Genomic DNA, 22,092 nt, shown 5'->3' with positions numbered 1-22,092 from the left:
TTTAAAAATACTTAAATACAGGCTTCGCTGGTGGCGCAGTGGTTGAGAGTCTGCCTGCCGATGCAGGGGACACGGGTTTGTGCCCCGGTCCGGGAAGATCCCACATGCCGCGGAGCGGCTGGGCCTGTGAGCCATGGCTGCTGAGCCTGCGCGTCCGGAGCCTGTGCTCCGCAACGGGAGAGGCCGCAACAGTGAGAGGCCCGCGTACCACAAAAAAAAAAAAAAAAAAAAAAAAAAACCTTAAATACCTTCATTTCAAAAGGAACTATATATATTGATCATAAATAAAGAGAAATGTTTATAAGCAAAAGTTAAGTAGAAATATATATCTAATAAAACTAAAAATTACTATATTCTGGATGGCTAGTTTCAGGCCTGTGTGTCTCTGTCTTAGGGAAAATTAACAAATGTCAGAGAGGTGGTAAAGACAAAGTAACACCACACCCTGGAATGGATCAGAGGGCTGAAGGAGAGAAAAATGAAATGGAGTTACTGTGAGACCTTCGTGCAAATCTGAAAAGGCATCCTTTCCTCAAGACACTTTGCCACCACCTGCTGGGAATTTTTCATAATAAAAATACAAGACAAAGTGTACAAAGTAACTGTCACCCCTCAGGTGTGCCCTTGTGCAGTGCACAACCTGCCCAACCATCCGCAGCAGCCTGGTGTACCACGCATGCTATTTGATGCCCCCCACCCACCCCCAGCCCTGCCCCAAATACCCCATACCCTTTGGCAAATCTCTCTCTCAGGCACAGAGGCAGCCCAGAGGGGAGGGAAGAGACCATGGCTTACATGAGCTCTTGTGTTCTCTTCTTCGCTGCCTCCTCCGTCCCATTGTGGTCCGGGGGCTCATGGGCTGGGATCCGCGAGGAAGGGTGCTGGGATTGGTGCAGGGAAAGGCGTGGTTCATGGTCGGTGAGGAAAAGGGAGATGAGGACAAGGCTGGGGGAGATGAGAGCACAGAACAATGAGCCCCAGCAGAGCCCTTCACCCTGCCTCAGGGAGACACAGGGATGCCTTCCCCCCTCCACCGTGCTCGCTGTGTGACCTCTGCGAGCCAGTCTCTCCCACTCTGGGCCTCAAAGCTTGCAGGGTTTTCACAGACCTGTTGAAACCCAGCTTCCAGACAGGGACCCATCTCGTCACTAATGTGTGAGGTGATGCTGTGAGGACCCCTGACTTCTCTGAGTCTTGGCTTCCTTCCCTATAAAGCAGGCTCCAGCCCCTCCCTAGGAATAGGGGAGAGTGACAGCGGGGAGGGCACTTTACATCGGCTCTGGTCCTGGCTGGCAGGGGTGGCCCAGGTGGGTGTCCTGCAGTGGCCAGGCCGGGGGCTGTGGCAGGAGGGCATGCAGGGGTCCCAGCGATGTGGCTGCTCGCTCCTCTGCACCTTCACTGTGGCGGAGAAAGAGGAGAGACAGACGTTGGGGGCTGAGCAGGTCTGGATCACCACACCCATGAAGGATGAGCTCCTGCCCGCACAATGAGGGGAGGAGAGCAAGAAGAGAAGATGCAGAGTTTCCCAAGCCAAGCCAGGCATTCGAGATTTTGCCGGCACGTCCTGGATGCCCACCGTGTGCCGGGCACTGTGCTCAGGGCTCAGCCCGAGAGGCAGGGACAGGAGAGGGAAAGCTGGCTCAGATCAAGGCCCACAGCTGGGAGGTGCTGGAGGAGCAGGATGTGAACCAGGCTGACTGGCTTTGGAGCTCAAGAACTGACCGGTCAGCTCCAAGGAGTGCAGTTTGCCGACGATGACCAGCTGCAGCACCTTCGGAGTCTGCCACAGTGCTGCAGCCTGGGCCGGGGGCTGGGCACGCAGGGCACCAGGGCCTGGCATTTCTGCCCCGCGCTGGGCTCTCGGGGGCCACCTGGGTCCCTGTTGGGTTGGCCCAGGCCTGCCCGGACCTGCATCGCAGTCTGAGGCTGTTCCCGCTTCCTCCCCTCCACCTTCCACAGGCATCAACCCCAGCGAACTCTTTACTCCAGCTAAGCATCTGCTTCCCAGGGGACCCCGCAGACCCTCTACCAGATCCTGCCCCCCTCACATCCCCAGCATCCCCCTCCTACCCACTGCCCCAGGCCCTGTACTGGTGCAGGACTTCTGCTGCAGGCCCTTCTGCTGCAGGACTTGTTGGGGGATGTCCAGCCTGGTGCAACATGTTCTTGGAGGGATGGGTGAGGTCTCCCGGTGATCTCAGCCCACTGACTCTGCCTCCCTGTTTGGTGACTCCAACCCCACCCGGGGGCTGGGCCACCTCTGGGGCTAGCAGCCGGGTCCAATCCTGGCTCCATCACTGACCAGCTGTGGGACTGGGATAAGTCACTTAGCCCCCCTGTGCCTCATTGTCACATCTGTAAAATGGGACAAATCCCTAGGGAAGCTGGGAGGATCAGAATGAGTTAGCACGTATGATGTGCTTACAGCAGTGCTGGGTGCTTAGCAGAGGCTTATTCAGTGAGAGCCAGGGGCCCTGTCAGCAGCTGTGTGCTCTTGGAAGGACCTGCCCTACTGGGCGCCTCAGCACCTCTGTACCAACCTTGTAGACTTGTCATGTGGGTGAACCCACATGACCCGTGGGAAGCCCAGGCACCACAGCAGGGGGTAGGGGAACAGAGGACGGGACTTCAAGCCCCAAAGCCTCCTCCATCAGCCCCTGCTGTGGCTTGTCGGGGTCCTTACCGACCCTGGCAGAGACCAGAGATGCCGGTCCTCACACATCTGATCTGCAGAATTTTTCTCTTCTGGAAGATTGGGGTTGCAAAGGGTGGGGCAGGCAGACTCCATCCTCGCCCCCCTCCCCCACTGTGCCCCAAGGGCTGGAATTCACAGCCTGACCCCCTTGACCAAGCCTGTGCACTCGGGGTCTTGACGCCTACTTACAGATGAGGCAGCTGAGGCTCAGAGAGGCAAAGCACCTGTCCAGCTGTTAGGGACGAAGCTGGGATGTGAACTCGAAACCCAAGGGTTAGGCTGCTGGAAGCACTTGCCTGCCCTGAGCAGGAGGCTGCCTTCCTCTGACCACCCTCCAGCCTGCCCCAGGCCCCCGCTCTGCCCTCTGGGACCCCAGACCATCTGCTCCCTCTGCTCTTAGAACTGCCCAGCGCCTAGGTCCCTGGTCCAAGCTGGGAGCCCCGACCCCTCACAGGGGTGGCTCTAGGCCCTCCGTGACTGCTTGGCTGCCTCCTCTGGACCTGCCGAGGGCCCTGAGCTGAGTCCAGGGTCCAAACTCTGAGTAGCACAGGGCACAGAAGACTGTCCCCTCCCTTGTTCTAGCCTTTATACTTCTATTAATATAACCAGTGATGGAACTAGCTTTTGGGCCAACCATGCCAGCAAGCTGTCAAATCAAACACCCAAGTTGTTTATCCGCCCCACCTCCCCACCCTTAGCTGCTGCACTTGACAGTTCGAGCTTCCCTGTGGGAATGGACATTTGTTCCAGTAAATTTTAGCCTGCCCAAGGCTTTGGTCCATTAGCCTTCAGGTTTGAGCTCTGAGGTCTGCCAAGGGGACCCACCTGCCTCTGAGGGCTTCAGGGGCCGCCGACTCTGGGGCGCAGGTAGGATCTCCAGCCGCACTTTCTCCGACACGCTAGCCAGGAGCTTGGTGGCTTCAAGCAGCGAGCAGTGTTCAGTGCTGGTGCCATCGATGGACAGGATGCGGTCTCCGGCATGCAGGGCCCCACTCCTGGCCAGGTCAGGGAGCAAAGGGGGAGGCTGGTCCAGCCGGACAGAGCTCTGGGCAGCTCTCCCCCTGCAGCCCCCATGCCGTGGCAGCTCTCAGTGGGTGCCCACCTGTCCACCACACTGGCCGGCTTGATGCGGTCGATGGTGATGACTGGATTGTTCCGGTGGGAGCCGGTGGTGAGTGAGATCCCCAAGGTGGACCCTGGTGTCTTGGTTATTTCCACTATCAAGGGCCCTGAAGCGTTGGCCACTGTGTCTGGTAAGTGGAAGGAAAGAAGAGTTTGAGATGCAAATATTGAGCACCTTTCTCCATCTCGACTTAACCCTCACTGCCAGGGAGGGATCACTGCACCCACTTTACAGACAAGAAAACTGAGGTGCGTGGAGGCAAAGACCTCGTCCAAGGTCACACAGCCACTCAGAAGCAGATGAGGGGTAGGAATTCAGGTCTCAGGGGCTCTGAGCCCAGGCCTTTGCTGGACAATACTAATTTGCTCGCATATATTCGAGAGCCGACTGAATACACGGAACTGTGGGTTTCACTACGAGCATTCCCCCTTTCAGAAAACGGCATCCCATTCACCCACCCAGTGGCTGGAAAACAAAACCCTGCTCCTCCTACTCTCACCCCCACCCCCATGTCCAAACATCAGCAAACCAGGCCAGTGGACCTTCATTGTACTTCCCGAATCTGACCCCGTCTATCCCCCAGCTCAGCCCCTGGCCCAGCCACCATCACCTTTCTCTCACCTGGACAGCTGCAGATTAGAGGGCATCACGCAGCCTTCCCATCTCTCTCCCTGATTTTTTTACACACTTATCATCATCTGACACACTCTATATGTGATTTATTCCATCTATTGTCCGTCTCTCTCCACCAGAATATCCCATGCGAATGGAAACCTCATCTGTGTTGTTCTCAGGTGGATCCCCAGTGCAACAAACAACACCTGGCAGAGTATTACTACCCAGAGAGGCTCAGAGAGGCTGTGACTGGGCCAAGGTCACACAGCCTTTGCAGTGGTGAGGATCTATACCTGCTACCCCCTTCCCTCTATCCCCGGGCCTCTTCCTGCTCCAACCCTAGCCCTTAGGCCCCCAACTCACCTGGAATGGCCACATCATACTCCACCTGGAAGAGTGCCTCGTGGCTGCACTGCCGCAGGGTGGCCAGAGCAGTGGCGTGGCTGGCCCCATGCAGCAGTATCCCGTCAACGCTGAGTAGCCTGTCCCCCACCTTCAAGGAGCCCTCCCTGTGGGGAAGGGCCCGGTCAGTCAGCCTCACCCAGTGCGAGCCAGAGAACAGAGGGAGGGCAGGGTGCGGGAGAAGGAGAAAGGGACAGAGCGGATGAGGGAAGGAATGCACATGTGGGTGAAAGAACCAGGGAGGTTATGTGGAAGCAGCTGAATAACTGAAGCGGGCACTGAAGACGGGGGTCGGGTCAGCTCCGACCCCTCCCAGAGGCGCTTAATAAATTCAGTCCCAGCTCAGCCCTCCAGCGTCTGAGCTGGAGATGCCCTTCGAGGTCACCACCAGGGCCCCGACAGGGTCCCAGCCCTGCCGGGCCACTCAGCATCAGGGGCGGGCAGTCTGGAGGCTTCGAGCTGCCAGCACAGCGGTCCCTGCCCAGGTCCCCACCCTGGTTCTCAGCAGTGATTCTGGGCTGGTGAGAAACATGCCTGGGAAGGAATTCCACTGGGCCCCAGGGGAGGGGCATGAGGTGTTCACCTTGGTTTGGGTCACATCCCAGCTCTGGAATGCCTGCCCAAACAGGTGGCCAAAGCTATTCTGGGAGGTTCTATGAATAACTCATCACAGACCCGTCCCAAGGTCAGGTTTAGATTTCTGACAAGGCCTTTCCAGGCATTTCTTAAAATGGCCAGGAATCTCCCGCTGGGAGGTCATGGGGTCAGGAGTTGGAAGCTGGGTGTGTTCCTACTCCACACTCTCTCCTCCTGGTGCTTCTGAGCTTCTGAGCGGGGCTCAGGCAGGGCCAGGCTGGCAGCGCAGCCAGGACTGGGGAAGCTGCATCACAGAGAACCACAGTGACGCTGGTCACCATGCCCCACACTTCCTTCACAGCAGCTCTTAGGGGCTGCACTATTGGACCCACTCCACAGACAGGAAAATGAAGGCCAGGGAAGGGGTAATATGACACTAAAGCTCACTCTCCATCCCCATCCCGCCCCCGCCCCGCCCCCCCCCCACCCACCGCCTCGAGATAGCAGGACCTTGGGGAAGAAAGGTTGGGGGAAGCTCTCATTTGGGGTTTAGTGCTGGCTCCACCAATAATCTGCTGAGCGACTCTGGGCAGGGGTGTCCCCTGTCTGGACCTCAGTTTGCTCATCTGGAGAATGTGTATGATGTCCCTTCTGCCTTCTTCCTAGGGGAGCTGGGGGAGGGCAGTGCAGGGTGAGGCTGTAAGCTGCATCCCGGCTAAGGCTCACCTGTCGGCAGGGCCGCCGGGCCGCACGTAGGTCAGGACGAGCGGCCGGGACTTGTGCCCGTCTTCATGAGCACCTCCTGGACAGAATTCGACAGTCATCTATCCACTCCCTCCCTGGCGCCCGGAGGCCCCAACCCAGACCTTAAGCAGGCTTCCTTAATTAAATCTGCTTGAGGACTCTGTGCTTGCTTTTCATAGTCCCTCCTATGAGATATCAACTGCAAATCCCACCCAGAGTTCGGACAAAAAGTAGGGAATAGGACCAAAGTCCTCTCTCTATTAAACAGCTTGCTTCCTTTCCTGTGACCTCATCCTATTTCCCTTTTTCCCCTCGTTGCTAGGCAGCTCCAAACTTCATTTTCTGTTACAACTTTTCCCTCTCACTCCCCCCAATCATTTGTTGCTTGGCCAATTTTTCCATTTAATACTTGATTTTAATGGTTGCTTGGCCACTTTGTTGCTTGGCCAATTTTTCCGTTTAATACTTGATTTTAATGGTTCTTAAAAGTCAGAAGGAAGATTATACATGTATGTAATTCATTAGAGCAAAATAGAACATACATAGAATTGGCATTAGCCTTCCCGTCCCTTGACCCCAAATGTGACTCTTACACTGACCTCTGAGGACAAAGCCAAAGCTATTGCCCTCCTTGTAGAGGGAGACATCCACTGTCTTTGAAACGATCCCTGGGTTGTTCTCAGGGGCTGGGGAGAAATGGAGGACTCCTTGAGTCCTTCAGTTGCATCACCAAGCTGGCAGATGTCCCCAAAGCTCATTCCAGGAGAGTTGGGTGACCAGTCAAAGACATTACAGGAAGGGTAAATTCCCCTTGCTCCATTTTACAGGTAGGACAAGTGAAGCTTAGAGGCACACTCTTCCCTAAAACCCACTCAGTCCACCACTTAGAGAGGGGAAAGGGCCAGCCCATGCTCCCACAGAGATAACAGTAGAACTCAGGCTTGAGTCCATGGCTCACAGTCTTAGGCCAGAGCTGAATTCCAGACAGTTACTCAAATTTCAAGACTTCAGACCAATTTTGAAAATTCAGAGCTAAGCTAAACCCTAGGCCACTGTACTCAGTGCAGCATGGGAGGGCGGGGAACAATTTATTCAGTGACATTCCTAAAACCTTCCCTCCTAAAGGAGAAGCATCTGGAAACTAAATATGCAGGATGACAAGGGGTTATAAGCAGGTCCCTACCACCTCCTGGTGACAGCGTACTGCAGCTGTAGGCAAGGCCCCAGGTGCAGCATGGGTGTTTGTGGCCAGTCCCCAGGACCAGTCCACCCCAGCTGGCATGATGCCCACCCACCACCCAGGTGCTGGCAAGGAGGCAGCTTTGTCCACCCATGACCAAGGCAGTGGAGAAAGTTCCCGGTCCAAGGGCACCCACCGGGCGGGGGCAGCTCATACTCCACCTCCAGCACCACACGCTCTCCCACATTCTTGAGCAGAGTGATGATCTCATCGTGGCGGAGCCTGGTCAAGTGGATCCCGTTTACTGACCGAATGTAGTCGCCCACATTCAGCAGGTCACTCCTGGGAGAAAGGAGGCCAGAGTACACGCGTGGTGACAGGTGCTGGCATTTCATGTCCCCCCTCCCACTGAATCCTTATGGTCTCTGGATCCCCATTTTACAGATGGGCAAGCTGAGGCTCAGAGAGGTCAGACATATCCAGGGTCAGACAGCGAGTGAGTTAGGAGAGTGGGGATTCTAACCTAGACCTGCCCGACACCCAGGCCAGCTTTTCCCCTGATGCTGGTCTGCCCGCTTTCCCTCCTGCTGAGGTGTCACCCTCATAGTCATAGCTCTAACCGGCCCCAGACAGCCCACAGAGTGGCCAGATCATCACCCCCTTTGCTATTCCTTAATGCTCTTCCTGGGCCCAGAGGGGCAGTGATAGAGAGGCTAACTCCTAGGTTTCATGGAACTCATGGTCCAAGGGACCCCGGAGGTAAAATAATAGGTGCAGGCAGTGTGTGCAGAAGTGGCACACAGGGCTGTGCCAGCAGAGCCGATCGCCTGCCTCAGCCTGGGGTGCTGCGGGCTTCCCAGAGGCAGTGTGGGGGGACGAACAGGATGCAAAGGCCTGGAGGGCCCAAGAGCGGCGAGCATGGGATGCTGTGGCCGAGCTGAGCCAGCTCTGGTGCAAAGGGAAAGAAGCAGCCGGGGCCTAGAATCCCAGCCTCCACTGGGGGCCTTCCCTCCACAGACACCAAGCTCTTAGGTGCTCCAGGAAACAGCTGTCTGATTGCTCTGCGGAAAGCCCTAGTACCCTCCTCCACTGCCGCCTGGCCCCCTTCCTGCTGCCCCCACTGAGCCCACTTCTCACCTGGCTGCGAGCCCCCCAGGCCTCAGGTTGGAGACCCTGGGCTTCCCATCCTTGTCGGTGCCACCCGAGATGGTCAGGCCCAGCGTGCTGCCTTCCTTCTTCGTCAGCTCCACCATGGTGACCCCTCGGAACTCCTCTGCTGACAGATAGGGGGTGAGTGGGCAGCGTGGGGCAATTCTAGGCCCCCAGCTCCAGGACAAGTGAGGCCAATACTTGGTAAGTCCCCTCAGTACCCTTGGCTGCATGACACTGGGTGAAATCCTCCTTACAAAGGAGGATCAGAGAGGTTAAGTGACTAGTCTAAGGTCACAAAGTGATTTAGCTGCAGAGACAATGCTGTCTGACCCCCACCTGGAGCTCTCTGTGCTCCAGGACAGAGAAGGGGAAGGAGAGGAGGCTGGTTACCTGGAATGCTCTGCCTGCGGCACGCCAGAGCCACATCAGCCCCTCCTGCGTCCTTGCCTCCTTTGGAGTAAGGCCCATCGTCTGCAGGAGAGAAAGAAAGGCCCTGAGTTCCGCTGTCATTTCCATCAGGCAAAGCGCTCCTGCCTTGGGAATCTTCTGCTTCGTGGATGTGGCCTGTTAGAGGGGTTCCTTCCTGCCACCAGCTCCACCTGAGTCTCCGCTGGGGGAGCCTCATGGCTTCTCCCCGCAAGGGCAACTCTGTCTGTGCTCTTGAGTAACGCTCTTTGGAGCACCCACCAGACTGGGCTCTGCACGACGGTCCAGTGATTAACCATCTCCACAACTATCATTCCACATATACAGAAAGAAGCTGAGGCTCAGAGAGGGACAACTTGTGCCCACGGTCACACAACCCTTGGCCACGAGAGCCTCTGCTAATAGCCAGGACCAGACCCCAGGCACCTCTGCCCACCCTGCCCCATGCTCCAGGCTCCCTTGACCAGGTTCTTTTTGTCACATTCCTTCTACAAGTCTCTTCTCAGCCCTGGACTGAGATGGGTAAGGTCAACTGGCAAACTGTCAAGCGGGCCACCCCTGCCCCTCCAGGCACTGTACACCCCCCCAGGCTTCTGCTGCTGTCTCAGGCCTCACCCAAGCCTACACCCCGCCCCCCTCCCTGCTCTGCCCCCACGCCCATTCACCAGCTGTGGGCAGGCCACTCCCTCCCCAGCCCCCTGGCCACAGCAAGGCCTCTCACAGGACTGTCCCCCTCCTCACTCTTCAGAGGAGGGGGAGAGAGGGGGCTAGGGAGGAAATCAGCCCCAGTTGGGGGCAGAAGCCTCTTATCCCATCCCAGCCACATCCTTTTCACGAGGTGGGGAGGGGCTCAGATTAGCGTTCAGCCAGAGGTGGTGTCAACCTGGGTCAAGATCAGGCCACAGCCTGGCCAAGGTCCGGGCTCAGTCAGAACCAGAAATCTACAATCTACAGCACGTTTCTCAACCTCGGCACTATTGACATTTTTTTTTTTGCTGGATTGCTGTACGATGTTTAGCAGCATCCCTGCCCTCTAACCACTAGATGACAGTAGCATCCCACCCCAGTCACCACACCAAAAATGACTCTAGACAACCCACACTGTCGCCCCCAACCCCGCCCTGCCCCTCACTGAGAATCACTGCTTTAGAGTCAGGGGTGGGGCTCAGGCTGGGTCAGGGTCAGGTTCAGCTTGGGGTCAAGGCTGTAGCTCAACCTGGGTCCAAGGAAGCCTGAGAACCTTCACCACCTGCAGCTCTAACCATTGAGAAATGGCTTCTCCGGACCAGGGATAGGTTCCCTTAGCTTTGCCAGAAGGTGGGAAATAACGAATCATTTCCAGGGCCCCGGGAATTGGCCCCCAGCAGCTTTGCTCACCTCCCCCACCCCTAGGCCCTGTGTTCACATCCACAGCCACGGATTCAGGCAACACCCCATTAAGTATAAAGCCTCCTATTACGGTTCCCTAATTTGCACTTAATTTAGATTCAACAAGACGTTTCTGAGCTAATAAAATTAAAAAGACTGGGTTCTATCAACTGTGTGACAGTGAACATCTCTGGTATTTCATGTGGGCAATTCTGGAATTAAAATCTGTCTTATCCCATGCAAATTAGACTCTGCCACTGGAAAATCCTTCTCTCCCCGGGCTGTCCTGGGAAGACCAGAGATAAGCTTGCTGGCTCCAAGTTTAGGAGTCTGGAGGTGGGGGAGGGGGAAGATTATCTCCTACGGACAAGAAAGCAGAGAATCAAGTTTGCCAAATTCAGAGCCGTAGAATCCCAAAGAATGGAGCGGAACAGCGGTGGGTTAACGCTGATTCTGAAGCAGAGGGTGCGGGATGTTGGCTGCTGAAGCAGAATGCCCATTTCCTGCGGTGTCTCTGTGGTGTGTCTTCAACACTACCTCTCTGCCCTTTCCTCATCCCAATATTCACATTTTGATCCAGTGAATGACACGGTGCCAAACTGGGCTGCGATGGCACACTTGGCACAGCTGAGATGTGCGGGTCTGCTGCCTTTGGGCTCAGCTGTCAGACAGGCCTGACTGTGTGATGATGCAAACCAAGACTCATACAACTGTGCGCAGAGTCAGTGGGCAATAAGTGAGGACTTGAGAGACTCTTCTGTAGAGAGCGCACGTGCATTTTAGGGTGTGGCCTTGATGACCTCTCTCGGCGGTGGAGGCCACTCAGGATAGCTGATGGCCAGATACGGGGCTTCTGGATATCTAAGACCCCTGCCACATTCAGAAAGGCACCCATAAGGAATGCTACAATGTCTGCTGATGCTTGTTCGGAGGGGACAGTGCCCCACTCTCACAAACATCCTCAGGTCGGGGGAAACAGGCAGCATTCAAACCAAGAACCAAGGCAAGGACAGAATTGCTAGTTAACCGTGTGACTTGAGTCTCTATTTCTTTATCTGTAAAACGGGGGTGTCTCCAACTATCGCTGGCTCCAACCAGCCCAGGCATGAGAATTTGAGGGAATTATTTTATTTATAGAAAACCCCAGGAGGGTTCGGACCCCAGTCCTCCTCCCTCGGAGAACATGCCTGCTCTCTCCCGCTCTCTCTCTATTTTTTGTTCTGGGACCTGGTAATTATATGCTTATAGATGAAGGCTTTTCAAAAACATCTTTCCCACCAATTTTCAGCTGGAAAAGTGCACAAAAAACAGAGATATTTTTATCCGAGTGTTTTTCCTGTCTCCTCCTTCCAGCAATGGGCAATTATGAGCTTTTTCCTTCAGTCAATCTGTCCTGTAAGAACTCGCTTCAGAGGGAAATTCATTTCGCAGCAATGCCAGACCATCCGGCCGACTCAGGCTGGGCAAGTCGGGGGAGCAGGAGGGAGAGACACCGTGCTGAGCACAGACCGCACACCTGGTCCCCGGCCCCCAAGCTGCAGCCCGGGTGGATGGGTTTCTTTTTTATTTTATTTCTCCTGAAAGCATTGCTAATTTGCCTTCATTACCTCCGTTTCTCTGGAGCCCCAGGGAGCCACTGAGCTCTGAGAAAGGGAACAAGGAAGTCAGCCCTTGGCCAGGCTGCCTTTGTCAGGGTCCCGCCTAAGCAGGACAGGGCCTTGGGAAGCGGGGGCTGGGGAGGGCTGTCGATGGGGGCGTGACTGATGCCTGGCTCTGCGGGACTCCAGGAGGGAGCGTTCACCATCAGAGAGGGGCCACTGGGAAAACCAATGCCCGGAGGCTCAACTTGGGCTGAAGAGAAAATAACCGCTTGACAGAAAGCCAGCAGCAGGGCCAGCCGGCCCAAGTGCCACTGAGGAGAAGGGGGCCCCCAGTCGCCCCTGGGTCCAACCACAACTGCACACAGCGGCCCATTGCTGATTGCACTCCGACAAGTGATCGGCCAATCCTGGATGGGTCGGCCCCACCTCCGAAGGCATCGCTGGCTCGATGGAAAGGGTAGGATGAGCTTTGGATCCTAAATCTGCTGCCGACTGGCTAAGGGATCTGGGACAAGTCGCTTCTCCTCTCTGAGTCTCGGCACAGTGGAGGAGCCAGTGCCCACCTCGTGGGTTGGTGGGAGGCATCAGCGAGGTTATGTGGTACACAGAGCCAGGACACATGGAAGTTCTCTCCCCGGCCCTTTTACTCACTTCGTTAGAAAGATTTTCCCATTAGTAATGGTATCAACTCCTCCTGATCAAGTGCCAGGTGCTGTGCTAGGTGCTTCGCAAGCTTTGCCTCACGTATCCCCATCACCTTCTGAGGTGGGATGATCGCTATTTCCATTTCACAGATGGTGGAGCTGAGGCACGGGCAGGTTAGGCGACTTCCCATTGTAAGGGGCAGGGTCAGGATTTGAACCCAGGCCATATTCTAAGAAATTTTAAATTATTACCACTTTATCCTCATGATAATCTTATGTGGTGGGTGTCACGATCATCCCCACATTATAGATGAGGAAACTGAGGCATAGAGAGGTGGTTAAGGGAACTGCCTGGGGTCACACAGCTCCTAAGCGGCAGAGCCATGGGCCCCCTCCTGCCTTCTCCCCTCACCCCATGACAGTCCTGGGGTGACTGAGGACTGACATGTTGACCGGCACTGACATGTTTAACTCTTCTGCGAGCTCACTAACAATCCCATTTTACAGACAAGGAGACTGAAGCCCAGACAGGCCACTCAGCTGGGGAGCTGCAGAAGACAGACTGGAATTGGTCTGTCTGGCCCCCAGCAGACCACATCCTTAATCCTCAGCTCTGCTCTCTCCCTCCAAACACAAGGGCAAAAGACCCCAAAAGAGGGGCGCCCAGGGAGGCAGCACCGGCACCCAGGAGGCCCACGTTAGCGCTCGGGCACCCACAGGCTGGACACGACCAGAGAGGTTGCCAGCCCTGCAATCCCTCTTCCACAAGGTGTGCGGGGCCCCTGGCACTGGCCCTTGAGCCCACGCTTGGGCTGACACCCCCCTCCATGGGACCACGATGGCCCCAACGTCATGTGGGGCAGGGATGCAGGCTCCAGAGGGGCCGTGGCCTTCTGGGTCTGTGCTCTCCCACGTCCCTCTCAAACCCACAAAACTGGGTCACCAGCGGAGCAGTGAGGACTCAGTCCACCCGGCGGAGAATAAAAGCAAACGTTCTCCCCACAACTGACAGTCCCCGGGCCTCCCTGACCTCACCTCCTAATGCTCTCTCCTGGGCTGCCTCCACTCCGGTGCGCTGGTCTCCTCGCCATTCCACACACCAGACTCAGGCTCACCTCAGGGCCTTTGAACTGGCTGTTCCCTCTGCCAAGAATGCTCCTTTCCAGACACCCACAAAACCCCCTTCCTCACCTCCTTCAGGAACCTGTGGAATCTTCACCTTCTCATCTTTCCCAAGCGGCCTGTTTGAACTTACACCTACACTCCCAACACCTCCAGCACTTCCCATCGCCTTCCTTACCTAGCAGACCTCACTTTTTTTTTCTTTTAACTTAGTGATCTCATTTCCTATCTGCCCCTTCCCACTATGATGTCAGCCCTGGGGGGCTGGTTTTTTGCCTGTCTGTTCACTGCTGTTTTTGGCATAGAGAGTCTGGCACACAGTAAATTCTCGGTAAATCATGTGAAATTCAATTCCTACTTACAGATTAGGAGAATGGGGATCAAAGAGGTGGAATGAGTTGTTTAAGGTCGTAGAATCAGGAAGAGGCAGAGATAGGATGCAAACCCAGGCCTCCCTGGGTCTGGAGGCCTTGGCCTCCGTGGTCTGGGAACTGGGGTTTTTCCCACAGCCATGGCCCTGAGGAGGTCAGGCCTGACAGAAGATCCAGGTGGTTCTGGTGAGGGCCCCCCAGAGGAGTGGGTAGCTCAGGCCATGGCAGAAGTACCCTCCCACCCACCCCGACACACACACACCCTGTCTGAGCCTTCCCAGGAGCTGGGAACAAAGACCACTTGGTGGCCAGGAGTCAGAGGAGGGTGGACACTGTGGGGCATGGGAGTTTCCTGCCCGAATCTGCTTTCAAGCCTACTGTGTGCCCCAGGCCCAGTCACATCCCTTCCTGCAGGGGCTCAGGGTTAGTGGGGTGAACAAGCCTCCCAGGACCAAGACAGCATGGCCAGGGCATGGGCCTGAGAAAGGACTCGTGCTGGCAGAGTCCATCGGGGAGGAGAAAGGGCCCTGGGCACTGTGTCCCACTGGCCCCAAACCCCAGCCTGGCTCTCCCTGAGGAGCACTGCATGTGGCCTGACTGCTCAGGGTCTCAGCCTGCTCTGTGAAATGTGGAGGGTGCAGGGAGTGGCCACCTGTTGGGGACGTTTGCTGAAACTATTGGAAACAGGTTCTCTTTCCTTGAGGAGGATCAAGCTGTCTGACCATAAGCTCTAAGGTACTAGGGGCCCTCTGGGAGCCTCAAGGAGAGGAGTCTGTGTGGAAATAAAGCTCACCTAAAAAGAAGCAGAGACCTGGAGTCCTACTCATGTTAACTGAGCACCTGGATCCCACTGTGCCTGAAGCTCCCTCTTTAGACTTTTCTTTAAAAAAGCCTCAGTGTTGACACCAAGTGAGACACGTGTGATCATGAAGCTCTGTGACCTGGGGAGGAGACTAGGGTGGGGGCTGCAGGGGTGAGGGTGGGGGTCAAGGAAGTCATCAGAGAGAGAAAAAGCCAGGGAGATCATGAGGGGCCTTGAATGCCAGGATAAGAAGCTGTGATCAAACCTGAGTTTTAGCAAACTCCCTCCTACAGCAGCATGGAGGGGGTGGGGTGCGGTGGGGGATGAGGGCCAGGAAGCCAGGGAGGAGACTGGGGCTAAGGTCTAGGCAGGCGATGCTGAGGCCTGAGCCTGGGTAGAGGGGGCAGCTCCATGAGGAAGAGGAAGACACCTCCTTGGCGGTGCCCCAGATGAGGTCTCCAGGGCACTGCTGCCCTTGTGGCTCTGGCCACTGCAGGACCAGGTGACCCCACTTCCTGGGCCTGATGTTGAGAGGACAGATGTGCCCAAGCCAGGAAGGCAGTGGAGTCGCCAGGAGGGGGCAGGGGCAGACCGCATGGGGTCGAATCCCAGCTGTGCTACTTCTAGCTTTAGCCTTGGACAAGTCACTTAACACCTCTGTGCCTCAGTTTCCCCAACTGTAAAATGGGGAGAATAACAGTGCTGAATACACAGTGGTGTGAGGATTAAATGAGAAAATGCACAGAGAGAGCTCCGAACAGAGCCTGGCACGGAGTAAGGTCTCAACAGCTGTAAGCTACTATTATTAACCACATTACTATGATCTGGGGACCTAGGGGTAACCCTGTCTCTGCCCTCTGCGACAGGCGGGGAGGTGGGAGCCTAAGTTCACGGGCCCTCGGAAGCATGGTTGGGGGAGCTCTGCTATGAAAGTCATCAGGGGGCCAATCCCGGCTCAGCCACTATGGGCCTTGGTCAGCCACTGGCCCCTCCGAGCCTCAGCTTCCCCATCTGTCTGTCCACTGGGACCACAGTCCCTACCCTTGGAGCTGCTGCAAGGACGTAACACCAGGAGTACATCGACTATGGGAAGGTATTGACAGGACAGCCAGGACATGGAGTGAAGGGTGACCTAGCCAGCCCCAGAGCCCCTCCCAGGGTCCCAGCCCCGGGCCCACCCAGGAATGTGGCAGCTGAGCAACACCTGTCCCCTCTGCATTCCCAGAGCCTGAGGCTCACCGACCAGACAGCACCACGCCGGGGCCTCTGCCTCTTGCCATGAGCCCATGTAGAAGCTCCCCCCAAAGCACCCTGACCAGGGAGCCGGCGCCCACAGCTCACGCAGGGGCAGGATGCGTCTCCCTGGGGCACGCCTGAGGCAGGAGCGCTGCCCTCCGGCCATGCCATGCAGGACAGCCCAGCGGACTCAGTCCCGCAGCCACGGTCAGACAGACAGCCCTTTCCCCTGCCCACCGGCCAGGTGTCCCATGCCTGCCCTCCCTCCAAGCTCTGGGTCTGGGAGTGGCTGTCCCAGGCTTTGCCATCCCAGGCCCCTCTCTGGGTGGCAGTTCCAGAGGGATCAGAGGGTTCGGCCCCGCCACTCTGCCTACTGGTCCCCGTTACTCACCCGCCTCTCCAGGGGTCTCCCGGCTGAGCCCACACAGCATGTCTGCTCGTCTCCCCGGTGCCACTGACTCCCTTGGGAGCCAGGGAGGGGCTATGGGAGGGGAGCTCAGAGCTCCCACTGGCTGGGCAAGAGTCCACCCACTGCAGCGGGCGGCTCTCTGCTTAAAGGGGACACGGCCCTTGTCACGGCTGATCCTTGGATGGGGTTCAACACCCCCCCCCTCCAGCCTGAGTCTGGGCAGGGGTCTTTGAAGATGGCAGGCCTCCCCCAGGGTCCCCAGGCAGACAGACCCCTGAGGCCAGCTCTGCCCCTGACTCGCCCTGGGTCTTTGGTAAACGATTGCCTCCCAGCCCAGACTCAGTTTTTCTACCTGGAAAAGAGGAACAGGGCCTTCCAAACTTTTTTTTTTCTTTTTTTTTAAGTAGCAGATTCCAACAGAGTCTTGCACGGAATTCCCAGGACATAAGCCGGATAAAACGCAGCCGTGGAACGACGCCAGGGTGTGTCTCAGTTTAGAAATCCTTGCACTCGCAGTCCCCTGGGCCCTTCCACTGAAGTTCCAGCTACCTCTCCCAGGCCTCGGTTTCCTTTCCTGTAAGGTGGGACTTGGGGAAGACCAGCCCAGCAGCCTGTTATCCAGAGCATCCCCCAGCTCTGTGGGAAGACAGAGCGAGCTGTGCATCCCGGGTTGATGGGCAGGGGCAGCTGGTCACAACTCCAGCCCCGGCTGGGCCTCAGCCCGGCACACTCCTAGCTTCCTCCGCACCAGCTCAGGATGACCCTGACGGACACCCAGGGCCCCTCCTCCAGCTCTCTAGCTGCTCCTGCTTTCCACCCACCAGTGCGTGTTGCTACCACCTGAGAGCCAGACACCGCAGAGGTGCTGGGGAGAAGGATGGGCGATAGTGACTCGGGGTGTCAACAGCCTGTACAACTAACGACTTATTGCATCCAGCTGAACGCAGCAGAGAACGAGACAGATAAGGTCCCGGCTCCCATGGAAGCTCTCAGATGCATGGGAACAAGGGGGCTCAAAATCACCTCTGTCCTGCAGCAAATGGGAGGGTGCAGCCCCGTGGTTAAGGACCAGGGACTGCATCTGAGTTTCTTCCTCAGCGGGGATGCCCACCGCAGAGTCCAGCCCACAGTTCCTGGGCTGCCCATGCTGGCTCCTGCCAGCCCCACTAACGGCACATTCAGAACAATCCAGGCTCTGAGTATGGGGTGGGGTCACTTGTATGCCTGTATCCACAGGTCATATTCCTTGCCCCCCTCCCAAGGGTGCTGTCCTCTTTGGATGACTTTAGGTATGTCTCAGGGGCAGGGACCCTTGGGCCAGTAGTGAGGCCAAAGGTCAAAGAGAGATGCAAAGGTCCCAGCCATGGGAGGGATGGTGAGCACTGGGTCAGACTGGGGGGACCTGAACTGGGAGGCGTTTGCTGGGAGAATCGGACCAGGCAGGAAGGGAATGTAGACTCTCAGTGTGGTCCACGGTGCCCTGCAACGGTCACAACAAGGCTGTTGATGAAGACCCTGACAATCCCCAGGGCACTGAGAGCCACCCTGGAGCAGTCCCAGCTCCATACCAGGCAGAAAGGGACACGGCTCTTAACAGACCCTCGCCCTCTTTCCCCCCATTTACAGCCCCTTCAGGGAGGAGGGCTGTGTGGTGCACAGACCTTTGGAGTTCCGTCCACCCCCTCTCGTAGAAAATATTTGCTCTCTGTACAGACGCATTTAAATGAGCGATTAAGACGGAAGATCCAAAACCTTGCCGTGGTTCTGTCTCTCTCGCTGCTCCTTTGGAATTTACTTTTGTGGACGACAAGCTCCTGGAAAGGTCATGCCATGGATTATGGGAGAGCTTCCACGCAGCATTTCTCTGCGCACCTGCTGTGCCAGGCAGTGGGGACTCAGACACCAGGAGACAGGCAAGGATCAGCATCTTCCCTCTGTCCTCTGTTCCTGTCAGCCCGCCAAGCACATTTTCACTTCATTCATTTTATCCAAAGGTGGGTTTGGAAGCAACTGTTGCTCCATTCTGGAACAAGCTAGGGTTTAAATAAATATTTGGCACAGAAAGGTTAACTGACTTGCCCAAGGTCACCCAGCTGTAAGTGTGGAGCCAGGTTCACACCTAAGAGGTCTGTTCTTAAAGGCGCTGCTATGTGCCTCTCAAGATAAAGGGGTCTGGGAGTGCAGATGAGGGGCAATCAGCTCTGTCAGGGGTCCACCGAGGAGGTGTTTTTGAGCCTGACTTTGAAGGATGGGAAGGAAGGTGCCATGAACACAGTCCCAAGTGACAAGTGAGGAAGAGACCAGGCAGGAGGTGCAGCTGGAGCCAGGCCACAGGCGGCCTGGCCACACTCGCTCCTCCAGGTGTGGTCTGACAACCAGCAGCAGCAGCAGCATCACCGGCACTGCCAGGGGCTCCTCAGCAATTCCGGCTCCCAGGCCCCACCCGGACCTGCTGAACCAGAAGCTGCATTTTCACCAGCTCCCCAGAGGATGCATACGAAGTTTAAGAAATGCTGTGTTATGGGTTTGGCTTCTATCCTGCAGGCAACGGGAACCACAGATGGTTGCAGAGCAAGGGTGTGAGAGGCTCTGCAAGGACCTCAGACACAGAGCGTCTCTGAGAGAGAAGGGAGGAGGGCCTGGGATGAGCAGCAAGAGTCCCTTCTGGGAGCCGAGAGTGGGTGAAGCTGCTGCTGGGCCCTGCTCCAAACACGACCCCTCTCTCCCAATGCGGCCAAACCCTGGGGAAGCAGAGGGAAAGGGAGACAGACTGCTGGGCCTGCACTGTGGCTAGAAGCCAGGTTTGCTAGGGGCCCGGCCTACCAGCAGCTCCTGGTCACAGAGTGTGAGTGTTCTACATTTCCAACACTGTGGATGACAGTGATGGGGGCTGGGCCGCCTGGGGAAGGTGGTAGGGCCACTGAGCTGATAGGCAGCCCCTCCATGGTCAGGAGAGGCCCTGACACCACGTCCTCAGGTTTTATGAGACAACTGAAAGATGGATTGCTGTATGACCTGGGGCATGTGTCCAAACCTCTCTGGGCCTCAGCTTCCTTAGCTGCACAATGGGAATAACAAAAGCACCACCTTCTAGGGTTAGGGAGTCTACATATTGGGTCAGGAAGCATTTATCCATCCACTTTCCTGCCAAGAGTCTCACACCAATGCCTTGCATGGATCCAGGCCAGAAAGGCAGAACTTCAAGGTAGACGAGCGCACTGGCCAGATGCACCCAGGTTCAAACCCCAGCCCTGCCACCCAAGAACCTTGTCATTCCGGGCAACTCACTTCTTTCTGCCTGAGCCTCTGCTTCCCAACCCGTGAGGAGTGAGGGCGAACAGACCTCGGAAGGTCTGCCCAGCACACACTCTTGCCCTCTTCCCCACGTGCGGCCAGGCCTGCAGGGCCTTCTCAGAGTCTCCTAATGGGGAGCCACTGGCACCACTGCTGAGCGGGTTGTCCTCACACTGCAGGACACCGGCATCCCTGGCCCCCGGCCACCCAGGGGTAGTGACCCCCACAAGCGGGAACCACCCCCATGCTGCACAGATGGGAAAACCGAGACTCAGAGAGGACGGTGTCTGAGGCACCCCAGAGCAGAGAGGGGCCTGGACCCTGGCCTCTTTCCTTCCTCTCAGGCCCCAGGGCTGGTTAGTCATAAGCACAGCAGACTGCCAGGGACCCTGAGTGACAGCCGGAAATGAAGTCTGGGTGGGAAGGACGCAGAGATGGCGATTCAATAACAAGATATAAACCCTTTGTTGTTGTTCTGCTGCTTCTCCCTTCGTCCCTTTCTCCCTCCCTCCCGCCTCACACCACCCCGAGGGCCAGGCCAGGACAATCCCTCCCCTCTCCTGGTTGTAAGACGTTCCCATAAGGTGGGCACTGTTGCCCCCATTTTACAGACGGGGACACTGAAACCCAGTCTGTGATGCCACCAGCCACAGGTGAGGGCCACGAGGTGACCCCGCCTTAGGGGGTGCTGTCTGGCTGTGGCGCCCCACTCCGCCAAGCTGCCCCATAGCCCCAGCCCCATGGGCCGTCACCTGACTTCAGGGGTAATGCCACACCAGTGGGCTGCACCCAGGCTAGGCCCCCAGGCCCACACCTGCCAGTTCCCAGCACCCTTCACCGCAGCTTTCCTCTGGCCCTGGAGGGCACAGGGGCAGGCAGGGCCACGCGGTAGCAGGGGGCTGCAAGAGCAAAGAACAACAGGCTGTATGCAGAGACCAGGGAAGGGCAAGGCTCGGGGGGGAGGTGAGAGGACCCACAGCTGGTTCTTTGCACAGAACCTCTGTATCAGGCCGTGTTCTCAGCATTTTACACGTATCTTCTCATTGCATCCCCACCTCAGAGACGAGGAAACAGGGGCCCAGAGAGGTGAAGCCACTTGCTCTTAGTCACACAGAGTGTGAGGCATGAGCAGGGATTTAAGCCCAGGCCCTGCTGACGCCACCTACACAAGCACCCCATCCACAGCCCCCTGAGAAATGCACACTCACAGATACAGGAAGAAAGAGAGGGACTGTTGGGCGGCGGGGTCCCCAAGCTGCTGCTCTTGGGGAGTCTCTCTAAATCCTCTGACTAGGGAGGGCCAAGGGGCCACAGGCCCAGGCCTGGCCACAGATGGGGTAGCTCCTTGGGGCTCCCTCTTGGCCTCCACGCTTGACACTTGCAATGGCTTCCCTCCTGGAGGAGAAACATGGGGCCATAACCGTGCAGGGGGCCTCTCTGAGCCTCAGCTCCCTCCTCTTAATGATGAAGATGTCTGTGTTCACAGGGTTTTGTTGAGAAACTCTGTGAATAAAAACGCCTGAAAAACTGTAGAGTGCAGGGCCCGTGGAGGTGGTCAGTGTGAACACGGCCTGGCCCTACCTCTCTGGTCACTCAGTCACACAAAAGCACCCACTACCTGCCAGAAACTCAGCTGGGTGCGAGGTTTCCAAGCGGGCAAAGCAGATGTAGAGCCTGCCTCTCAGGCTGCTGGTCTAGCAGAGGGACAGAGATCAAAGGAGAAAACCCTGCAAATACAGGTAAGTCATCGAGATGGTGAGGAGGGCGAGGGGGGCCAGGACAACATGAGGTGGGGGGTCGGGGAGCCTCTCAGAGGAGGTGCCTCTAGGCTGAGACAGGATGGGAAGGAGCCTAGGGCGGCTGCAGGGAGAAGTCTCCAGGCGAGCGTGGGCTGTCTGGGGAGCAGGCAGGAGGAGGAGAGAAGTCGGGATTCTGCTCCAGATGCAGCACCAGGGGAGACACTGCAGGGTTTTAAACTGGGTCCTGTGTGATCTGACTTGTTTCCAAATGGCAGCAGAAGGGATGGGCTGCAAGGGTCCAGACGGCATGGGGGGGACCAGGGGCAGGGGGAAGCGCAAGGCACTTCAGGGGCAGGAGACCTGGAAGCCAATTTTCTCTGTGCCTCAGGCCTGGCCCTTCCTGCTCTGAGCCTGTTTCCCTTCTGATGACGAGGGCCAGCAGTGCGAGTCTGGGGACCTGCCAGGGTTAAAGGTCAAAAGCATGGAGTCAGGATGCATCGCGATGCAAAACAAGAAGAAAAAGGAAAACGGGGACGATGATGAACAGGCAGGGCACCAGGCGTGAAGGAAACGGCCCCAAATTCATGCAGAGC

General features: G+C 56.8%; 1 protein-coding gene across 3 annotated transcripts in view; it reads right to left on the bottom strand.

The window, feature by feature from the left end:
• GRIP2 (glutamate receptor interacting protein 2) overlaps positions 1 to 22,092 on the bottom strand; it is a gene marked incomplete at its 5' end in the record, with an annotated part of 129,195 nt that overhangs the window by 57,048 nt on the left and 50,055 nt on the right. For 2 of the 3 annotated variants that reach the window (XM_079933157.1, XM_079933158.1), the window contains 10 exons: positions 796 to 945; positions 1,273 to 1,398; positions 3,521 to 3,690; positions 3,798 to 3,945; positions 4,797 to 4,942; positions 6,138 to 6,213; positions 6,755 to 6,841; positions 7,532 to 7,677; positions 8,473 to 8,608; positions 8,878 to 8,958. In XM_079933157.1, coding sequence (XP_079789283.1) covers positions 796 to 945; positions 1,273 to 1,398; positions 3,521 to 3,690; positions 3,798 to 3,945; positions 4,797 to 4,942; positions 6,138 to 6,213; positions 6,755 to 6,841; positions 7,532 to 7,677; positions 8,473 to 8,608; positions 8,878 to 8,958 — 1,266 coding nt within the window. Of the gene's footprint in view, positions 1 to 795; positions 946 to 1,272; positions 1,399 to 3,520; positions 3,691 to 3,797; positions 3,946 to 4,796; positions 4,943 to 6,137; positions 6,214 to 6,754; positions 6,842 to 7,531; positions 7,678 to 8,472; positions 8,609 to 8,877; positions 8,959 to 16,448; positions 16,489 to 22,092 lie in introns of those variants that run through there. The other variant, XM_079933159.1, reaches the window with a different exon arrangement.

The sequence above is a fragment of the Stenella coeruleoalba genome (genome assembly GCF_951394435.1).
Source record: "Stenella coeruleoalba genome assembly, chromosome: 10".
Lineage (NCBI taxonomy): Eukaryota > Metazoa > Chordata > Mammalia > Artiodactyla > Delphinidae > Stenella > Stenella coeruleoalba.
Note: the sequence above shows the minus strand (reverse complement) of the source record. Positions and strands in the feature narration are given on the sequence as shown.